This window comes from Anarrhichthys ocellatus, unplaced genomic scaffold, assembly GCF_004355925.1.
Source record: "Anarrhichthys ocellatus isolate YVR2014 unplaced genomic scaffold, GSC_Weel_1.0 scaffold24, whole genome shotgun sequence".
Taxonomy (NCBI): Eukaryota; Metazoa; Chordata; class Actinopteri; order Perciformes; family Anarhichadidae; genus Anarrhichthys; species Anarrhichthys ocellatus.
Window position 1 is genome coordinate 2,287,945 of NW_022280054.1, and position 10,436 is coordinate 2,298,380.

A 10,436-nucleotide genomic window follows, 5' to 3' on the forward strand; every position below is an offset into this window, starting at 1 on the left:
TCTCTCTCTCTCTCTCTCTCTCTCTCTCTCTCTCTCTCTCTCTCTCCGCCTGGTTCAATCTTGACAGCAGAAAAAAAAATGATGTTTTAGAAACTTCTTTATGAGACAAGCCTCTGTTCTTTCAGAAGACAACTTTATGTTATTCCACTGAAGAGGGGGAAACTAATAGTTTTTTTACAGGGCGCTATACCAGTTGTGTCTTGGGTGTTTAATTAAGTGTAGTTTCCCTTTAGTAGTGGAATGTGTGTCTGCTTTTTGTCGGCCCGTTCCTCGGTGCCTTTTACAGTCCACCCACATGGTTTGTCTCAGCGTTTATGATTTTTCTTATGCCGGAGTTGTGAGGTTCCTAAATCACTTAAGCACACGGGGCCGAGCAGTCCACATTTAAACAATAAAAGGCTGTTATGCTAAGGGCCCTCAGATCTCCCACCACTTCATAAATACATGCGTATAAAAGGCAGAAAAATACATCTTCCCTGACCAGAGAGAGGGAGCGCGAGCGTCTGAGAGCACACCTGCTAATTGGAGCCAGCTTGATGTGAAGCACAGCTGTCTGCTCCGTCCTCTCCAGAAGTCCCAGTCTTTTTCATTCTCCCCCTTTTTTGTTCCCCTGTTTGTTCTTAAATCCCCAACTTTTATAACCTTATTTTTATTCTTTATCTCATTGTTACTTCTCCCTCCATACCTCCTGTTGTCCTTCACCTATTGTCTCCCCTTGTCTAGTCTGCACTCCCTCTCCTCCTACAGTCCTTCAAATTATATTTTTCTTCTTTTTTTCCCCTCCCTGCTTTCCACCCTCGTACAGATGGAGGCAATGACAAGCAAAACAACTCTCTCCTAACTCAGCGTAGCTAATTGTTCCGGGCCGTGATGGATTGGAAGGAGGGAGGAAAAAAGTAGGGTTTCAGTTGCGTGAGTGGCTGTGAGCGAGTTGGCAGGTTAGCACCTTCACTTGACCCCCCCCCCCGGCTCCAGCTGCTAATGGGTGTCATGTCGAGCCTCGGCTGCGCGCCGGTCAAAGGTCGCTGGTGCACACCAGACGGCCAAGTTTAGGATTGCGACGAGGAGGCTGAGTGATGCTGGGCATATGCGCCAATGAAGACACCGGGTAATCAACACGTTATCGACACATACACACACGCACATACACACACACACACACCCGCATGCGAGGAAACCACATCTTGCTGCAGAAAGTCATCTTTTCCCTCATCGCTGGCTGGCCGTCGTAGGTTCATATATATCTGAGGGGTCTGTGAAGGCCTTTGAACTCTGCTAAATGACTTGACCCTGTGGCTTGTGGCTGTAACTCTGTGTGTAGTGTAGTGTGTGTGTGTGTAGTGGGTGGGTGGCCTGCATGGGGTCTCATTTCGGCTTCCCAGCATAGCGGGGCGTTGCAGACGTTTGTGTTGACGACTGCTAAATTAAAAGCAAACTGAAGATTATGAAAAATCTAAACATTGCTTTTATGAAGCAGTGGGAGACGGAGAAAAAACACATCTCCGTGAATCTTTCATGCTCCGTCTTTGCTGTGTTAATTGTGCTCACAATCAGCGACTTTACAGTGATTCCCTGTGTGTTATTTAGTGTATGTGCGTATGTATATTTATGTTCCGGTGTGAATGGTGGATGACTGAGTCTGTGTGTGTGTGTGTGTGTGCGTGCGTGCACCGTGAACCGAGGGAACCGATATTGTGGCTGCTTGGAAGGAGGAAGCAGCTTGGGAAATGATTTCAACAGCTCTCATAATTAGAGGAATATCATAAATTAAACTTGTGTCTGCCGTTGCGTTTGAAGAGCACTCAAAAGTAATAAATTCTGGATGGTTAACATATTTGCATTCCATTCAGCAGGCAGCGTCAGGCAGGAACAGCTGTTTTCCACGTCTTTTGGCAGCAGGAAATGCACATTGCTCACTCAAGGTGCTTTTAGACACACTGAAATGGCACACTGAAAAAAAAAAAGAAAAGTGACTTTTAACTTGAACATGGAGCTGCTGCTGTGTGCTCTGTCACTGGAAATAACTCTGCGGGGAACAGCGCATTAATGAAGTTCTTCAAATATGGATCTTCTCGCTTTCAATAGGCCCGTTTCTTTTTTCAATCTGTCTATTGCTTGGAAAAGTCGACTGGGAAGCTTTTTTGTAGTCTTTGTGTGTGTGTGTGTATGTATGTATGTGTGTGTATGCGTGCGTGCGTATGGCTGAAGAGTGCTCAAATCCAAGGTTTTACCTTTACTTGATAGGTACCACCAGCAGGGTGGGTTGCTTTAGGCCGTGCAGTAGCATATTTTGTTGATACAAAGAATGAATACCAACGATTTAAAATACATTTTATGGTTTCAATATGCCTTCTTAGAAGTCATTCAACACTTTATCCAGAAGAAGTTAACCAGAAAGCTGCTCTGATTTTTGCATTGTATTTGTGTATGTTTTAACAAACATTATGGCATCATCTCTGTGTAAGAGTCTATCCAACATTACACGGATATTTATTACATTCATATTATTTAAAGGCATATTTTGATTTTAGTTACAATTTAATATTTGCATCCGTCTTGTTTTTTTACTTTTTTATTTACTATTTCTCTCTCCAATCTCTGTCTATTGCTGTACTTTCTTGTGGAAATTATTTTACAAATATTAGATAATGATAAGGTTGAGAGTGCACCTAGATCTTTGAGTGGTGACTCATAAGTTGTAGTTGTTCATGGACGGGTCGATGGGCAGCGGCGTCTCGCAGAAGTACTCGTGCTTGAGCCCCTCGTCCGATAGAATCCTCTTTTGTTACATTTTTGTTAGAATGACAATTGATACGTTTTTGCTTTATTTTACTAAACTTGACCTTAAAATAACTCCAGAGTCATGTTTCAACTTTTTTAGAAAGAATAATGAAAAAAGACAAAAGAAAACTGTACAATGGAGCGCAGTGGTTTAGAGGCTGGCCTCGAGGCGCTCTATTGATGTAGATGATGAACATAGTCAAAATGATGGTAAGACTTTCAATTAAACAATCCCAATATTTAATCCTATACTCATGTTATTATGATCAATCCTTTGTACTCCTCCTCATCATTATATAAACAGATGGTCATTCTACAACACAATAATACACCTGCACGCCCTCTTCTCTAGCTTTTGGTGTATTGTTGGTCAGACCGGGGTCACTGTTGCCAGCGTGCACTGAAATGCGATAGTGTTAAAGCGATAGTGTTAATAGCCATTAATCATTGCTGCACCACACTGGCCTAATGGACAGGGACGCTGCTCGGGGCGTTACTGAGAACATCACTCGCTGTGTGTGGTGTTTTCTGCCACAGGACCAGTACAATATGGACATGAACTTTGTTTTGTCCTCCTGACAGAGGCTGGTGGTTGTGGAAGCGAAGAAACAATATGAATATGTGGAAGATAAGGTTAGAGGAACAGTGAGGATAATTGGTCTTTTTGTGTGTGTGTGTGTGTGTGTGTGTGTGTGTGTGTGTGTGTGTGTGCGTGTGTGTGTTTGGATGTGTTCCCCATCCCTACACTGCGTAGCATGAATAATGATTTAAATGGGGTCAGATTCCATTGGAGACGCTCACCTGTATCCGACACTAGTGGTATCGCGTAGCTGCCATTAATGTCCAATTTTCAATGAAAACAGAAATAGAATACAGACTGATAAGGGTAACACACCATCCAGCTTCACACCCAGCCACATAATTACCCCAATGGGCTGTGGTGAGGGATCATATCCTGGCGCGCACCGGGGGGTCAGCAGCGATAAGCTTCAGCCCGGCTCCCAACATGCAGCATAATTACTCTATTGATAATTCACCAGGAAAACCATCCCGGCCAATTGCAGAGCTCCGATTTAATGGATTGGACTGTGAAAGGAGGGAATGGAGGAAGGAGGCTGCGAGGGGGCAGCATATGCGTGTGTGTGGGGGGGGGGGGGGTGTACGAGGGGGCAACCAGCAAGGGCCTTTTATTAGAAATGAAAATATGTTCAGGCCATAGGGGGACCCATTTTCCCTGGAGATAATAAGGCCAATGAAATGTAAAGCAGGGAAAGGGCTTGGCATGGGGTCCAACTGTGTCTGTTTATCTGTGTGCGTCCTGCATTAGCCCATTTATCCCCAGCCCAAATTAGCTAATCATTCTCCAAGGGGAAGGACTTGGTCAGGAAATTGACATTTAGCAGCATAGGCTCACTCTATTAACTACAGTAAATTTAATTTGCTGCACACCCCAGAAGTGGGCTGTTTTCTTTGCCATCAGAGGGAGAGGGAGACGGAGACAGACAGAGACAGAGAGAGGGAGGGAGGGAGACAGAGAGAGTGTGAGATTGTGTTTATTGCATCTGCTGCTTCTGGCCACAATTTGCTTGGCTCTAAATATAAGACTTTTGGTTTGGAACACTGCAGCTCTGTTGTATTTCCCCTCATGTACTGTTGATTACAAACATACGCAGGCATTGTCGGCACATAGATTCACTCATTCCAAGGTCTGTTTGTGCCATTGATGGATTATCTCACTTGGAGACTCCAAACCCCAAAAATGCCAATGTTTTTCCTTTTTTTTCTTTTTTCCCATTAGCTGTGATTCTATGACAAAACCAATCGTAGCTCCAGCAAACAATATTAAACATGCTAAGTCAAATGGCCTGTGACTGATGGCTGCTTTCACCTCTGAATCAGATGTCATGATGATTGTTTTTGATCATCACTCCAGGGTTTCTGCTTTAGTAGCTGTTCTGCAATGAGACTGGCTTTTCTGTGGGGAAAAGTTATTAATGCAGATAAAAATAACAAGCATTCGCTTTTTAATACTTCTCAAATGTGACGACTTGCTGTTTTCTTGTCGTATCTGATTATAAACTCAATATTTTGGACTTTTTTGGACAACCTGAAAACATAATCTTAAGCTTTGGGAAACTATAGCAAGCACTTTTCACAGCTCTCTGACATTCTATGGAAAAAATGATTAATCAAAAAAACAAATGGCTTAATAATCGATTAGTTTCAGCCCTATTTTCGGCTTTCATAAATGTAAAAACGTGTTTTTTTGTCTCCTGTGACAGTTAGTCGGATATCTTTTGGGTTTGGACAAAAGAAGACATTCGAAGCGAAGGGCTGCACATTTGTTCACTATTTTCTTTTGAAAGTCTGCAGATGAACCACTAATGTGCAGCTCTTATTGTAAACATGAAAATACAACTAAAACTTTCAGAGGTTCATGTGTACTCCATGCATTACTGAATATATGGTGTTGTTTTAATGCTACTGATCATTGTCTGACCGCTGCTTACTTACAGCAGATTGAACCTCCGTGGTTTTGGGAGAAAAAAAAACAGAACTTCAAATATTTTCTTTTGTTTTCGGTTTTCCAACGAGAGGGGAGCTCCTCTCAAGACCTTGAACTAGTGCAGCGAGCCAGTCTCCAGTGATCAGGAGCGCCCCGGCCTAATTGATTGCAACAGTTGTCAGAGTGTTGTCTGTTAGGAGGGTGACAGCCGTCTGAAGAAAATGATTAGTTTTCTGTCGGGAGTGAGACAGCTCTGGATGTCCCAAACTGCAAACTAATAAAGGGGGGAAAGCAATAAAGCTCGTGGACAGCAGGTTCGACTGTTTTTATAGACAAATCAATAAAATGATAGATGATGGAAAATAACGGCATCTCAGCTGCCGATTTCTTCTGGGGTTTCAAATCACGGTCCTTCGCACACACGTGCATGTACACTGACACAGGATGCCGACTCGCACGCACGCACGCACGCACACACGCACACAAGCAGAATATGTTGAAGGGATTTGTCTGCGTTAATAGAGGCATGTGCAGTGACGCATAAATAAGCGGTTATGATTTGGTAATTTGTGTCGCTGTGTGTATGGCACAATATTGAAGCATGAGTTACACTTTCAATTCACTTTTTGTTGATGTTTAAATGATGTGTGTGTGTGTGTGTGTGTGTTTGTGTGTCATAACTAACAAAGTTAATCTCCCGCTGTTAATCTTTTTGAGACCAGAGGGCCAGTGTCAGGATCAATACCGAGGACAGGCCTTCCTCTGAGCCCGCCTCTAATTGGCTCCATTTCTACTGTGTGTGTGTGTGTGTGTGTGTGTCATGCTGTATGTGATTGTACGTAACTGTATTATTAGGTCCATCCAATGCAGGATGGATTTGTTCACTCAAGAAAAAATGTGATCCTAGTGAGTTTTATTTTGAGCTTTGTGAAGCGATTAGAACGTTATGTGTTGATGGAAAGTCATTATCTCCAGAAAGTTGGTCTCACGTCGGGATGAGGTGTCATTTGCAGATGATTTAGCCGGTTTGGAAGTCTTTGTTACACGTAACATAAGTCTGTTGAATAAAAATCCAGTATGAGTAGAGCAAAAAACCCTTATTGTCAGCAGATTAAGGCATTTATAAAATGGTATATGCTAAAATATATTTAGGAATAAAAGTTTGCAGTTTTACTTAAGTTGGACGCTAGCATTAGCTGATTCTTGTGTATTTTGACAATTTTACAATAAAAGAGCGATAGATTTTGTTACCAAGCAATGAACCGAATCACCTGCACTGCAATGCATCCACAAGATGTGTTCTCCATCGCTCCCATACTTCCTATTTCTTCTTCCTGTCACGTGTATAACTGACAGCTGAGTGAAACATTCTCAGCCACATTGGCTGGGAGTGATCCAAAGACATTCTGGTAAATACAGTCAATAATTAACTGTAAGGAGAAGTAGACGAGGCAGAAAGAAATATATCGTGGTTGGTACAGGTTGGTGATATTTAACACTGCAGTAGTATTTGAAGGCTCATTTGTGGGGAAAAAGAAAACTACCAGCATTTTACTTATTTGTTGAGAAAAAAAGAGCAACCCCCCCCCCCCCCGTCCCAAATTAGTTGTAATATCTGTGGTTCTATGTCTTTTATGTCTTCCAGGTCTCATTCTCGCCACCGGCGGTCTCGCAGTAAAAGCGGCAGCCGACGCGGCACCCAAAGCCGCAAAAGAAGCGGCAGCCGCAGCCGCCGGCGGAGCCGCAGCCGAGAGCGGGACCAAAGCCGGCGCAAGGGCCGGGAGAGGGAGAAGGAGAAGGACAGGGACAGAGACAGAGACAGAGGACGAGACAGAGACAGAGACAAGGACAGGGAGGACAAGTGTAAGGACAAGGCAGTCAAGAAGGGGTAAGTGACAAATGACTTTTTCTACACGGAGGCGTTCATGAACAGGTGCTCACGAACACACCAAACAAGCACGGGGTTGGCACAGCTCAATCTAAACTGTAGGCACAGAATATGTTGGTCAGTATAATGCAGACTTAAATGCGGAGCTCAGTCTCAGCCCCTCCATCTGTCCATCCATCACTTGATCCTTCCATCCATCAATCAATCCATCTCTCCTTTTCTTCCTCCATTTCCCCTCGCAATCAAGCAACGGCCCACACTGGCCTTGTAATGCGATAGAATTCCCTCTTGTAAGGGAAGACGTCATGGGGAAAGTAGGAGTGCTGCACAGGTCTCGGTTTCAAGAGAATGTGTGGGTCACCAGATGATGTCTGACGACTTTAACTCCACTTTTCACCCAGCTGCAATAAGTCTAGAAACATAACAATATCATATGCATCTCTGATGTCTTTGGTGCTCATACCAAGAAAAAACAAAACAATAAATGAGACCGCCTTATCGAGGGCAGAAATGTTGGCAAATGACATCTTCACTTGCAAGTGTATGTCTTCTAAAGGCTGTAATGCTCACTAGAAGCAGGTTTAGAGTAGTCGATCTTTAAACAGCGGTGCACTCGGCTACAGGTCTAACTACCTTAGAGGCCTCTCGCTGCCTCGACCAGAATAGCACCCTCAATACCTCCCCAGTGCGGGGTGCTCTAATGTGATTTGAGGCCACTGTAATATGACTGGAACCCAGTTGTTTTCTGTCATATTGAATGGCACAGATGTGTGTATCAGACTATGGATCCCACGAGTGGTGCCGACCAGCCGCTGTGCTAAAACACGTCAATTTAAGAGACTTCAGCGTCCCTTCCTTAACAGATCACTTTACAATTAAGATTGAAAAAGTGTACATTCACATCCAAAGGTCAAACCAGGTTGATAAAGCTGCTATTTGTCTTTTCCAAACATATGAAAACTTTGAATACTTTGCACATAAACTTGTCCGAGAGAAAACATTTAGAGGCAGAATTTATTTCGAGGCTTTTCATTAAATGCACTAACAGACAAATGCAGTAATAGCCAAATGTCAATTTAGGATTTTACAAGCGTTTGATCCAACTGAAAATGATCTCCATTCCTCAGATGTGTTCTTGATGCAACTGTGGTAACAGATGATGAAACTCATAACTGTAGCAAACGGTCGTAAGACAAAAATGCAGCACATCTAAGAATGTTTTCCTTTTTTTTTTTAAACTTAGCTTGTGCACTACTGTCAAACTGTCACAGCACTTATTCTGGAAAATGTGTGTGTGCTGCATCTCATTAAGTTAAATAAATGCTAATTATTATTCTTTGACAGTGAATCTTAACTGAGATTTTTTAATGTGTTTTGCACAGTTATGACTGAGGGAAACATCCACATGATTAGAAATAAGGGTTAAGCATTCACATATCATTCAAGCTATGGCTTCTTGTTTCTTTAGATTTACACATTTTGTAAATGATCTTTAAATAGTGATTCATAAGTTCAGTACACTTGTTTTTAGAGCAGATGTGTTGATATTAATAATACATTCAGCGCTACTTTCTTTCATTCTTCTGGAGGCTTTATTGGTCATCAATGAAGACCTTTGGGGCTCAAGATATTTCTCTCTCTGTGTGTGAAAAGAACATGGAGATTTGCTTTTAAAGGAAAAGTACTCCATTTATTGTAAGCTATTACATATTGCCTTTCCTTAGATCCGTATCAGGAAAACAAATAAAGCTAACAGTGAAATGCACGGCCGGCCAACTATATCTATTTTCTTATTAAGGCTTCAATATCCTTCAGCATCGATAGGAATCTCTTCCTTTATCTCTGACCCCGCTTTAGCTTGTCTGTGTGCGTGTGTGTGTGTGTGTGTGTGCTGATATATGTAGGTTGGTTTGTGTGTGTGTGTGTGTGTGTGTGTGTGTGTGTGCAGTTCCACCTGTGGCAGTGTTAATATTCCTCAAACTGTCTATCCTCCTATCTGGCCTTCCAATTTACCTGTGGAGGTATGATGTTGGAATCATTTAGACTAACCCGTGTGGTGCTGACCTGCCATCGTACCGGCTGACACATACATACAAACAGATACTTCGGTTTCCTTTTGATCTGGGTATTGAAGATGGTTACTTGACTGTTTACATGCACTGTGCTCTTTTGGTCAATAATAATCTTCATAACAATTTATAGCGTACATAATTACTTATTTTTGGTCACAATTCATTTTACGGTTCTTGCTTCTGTAATTAACTTATCAGTTGTAGAAAGAAACACAGTGGGCGGAAGTATACATTGTTTTAATGTACAGTGTTTTTAATTTTTGTTAAACATACCATACTTGGATGCGCTTTGACAGTGCTGGGTAATCACTAAACATGTGATGATTCCATAAAAATACCCAATACTGAAATGTGTGCTTGATTTTTGATTGATTTATTTTTTTTTTCCACTTTATTTGTTACCGTATTTGTCTCCATCACCACACTTACAGTAAAATGAACGAGTACAGTTAAAATCCCATTGGTCTGTCTGTGGACGTTGCTATGATGGTATCAACGTCCAGAAAGTGGCTGACATGGATGTTCCTGATGTTCCCCAGTGGCTCCCACAGGAGTTCAGAGTTTCTTCAGCAGAAGAGAGGCAGTATAGCAGTGAGAGGTTTCAGGAATATAACAATACTCCTGTATATAATAATATGTAAAACAAGGCGTTCTGCAGTATTTCCTGTCGATGACAAGCCACTCCCCCCCCCCCCAATTCTTCTTCTTCTACTCTTAATGGTGATGGGGGTAGGGTCTTTATGTAAGCCCCTGATCCTCACCACTTACACACAAACACACACACACACACACACACTCCAACCTCATTTACATCCAGGTCTCCTTGCTGGGTGGTAGGCGAGGAGTAAAGCAGTGCGATGTTGATGGCGGGGTGGGGAAGAGGCTCGGGAGCTTTATAGTGTCTGTCAGGATGAAAGAGGGGCCCCTCAGAGCGGCACCCTGACACCGACTCTGTGTGAGCGCGAGCTCGTGTGCGGTGTTGTCGTCATTAAACATTTAACACTCCTCTAGTATGACAGCAGGCAACTTGGTGCTCCAGCGGCATGTTTTCATGCAACATTTATTGAAAAAGACGAGCTGCTGTTAAGAGATCTTGTTGCCTTTCACCGGTGGCAAAGGCTAAGTGGGTGATTGTAGGGTTCTGTGTGTGTGTGTGTGTGTGTGTGTGTGTGTGTGTGTGTGTGTGTGT

General features: G+C 42.7%; 1 protein-coding gene across 2 annotated transcripts in view; it reads left to right on the forward strand.

Annotated features, from left to right (window-relative positions):
* Positions 1-10,436, forward strand: part of rsrc1 (arginine/serine-rich coiled-coil 1) — a 107,776-nt gene that overhangs the window by 15,256 nt on the left and 82,084 nt on the right. For both annotated transcript variants that reach the window (XM_031861189.1, XM_031861190.1), the window contains exon 4: positions 6,933-7,175. In XM_031861189.1, coding sequence (XP_031717049.1) covers positions 6,933-7,175 — 243 coding nt within the window. The remainder of the gene's footprint in view (positions 1-6,932; positions 7,176-10,436) is intronic.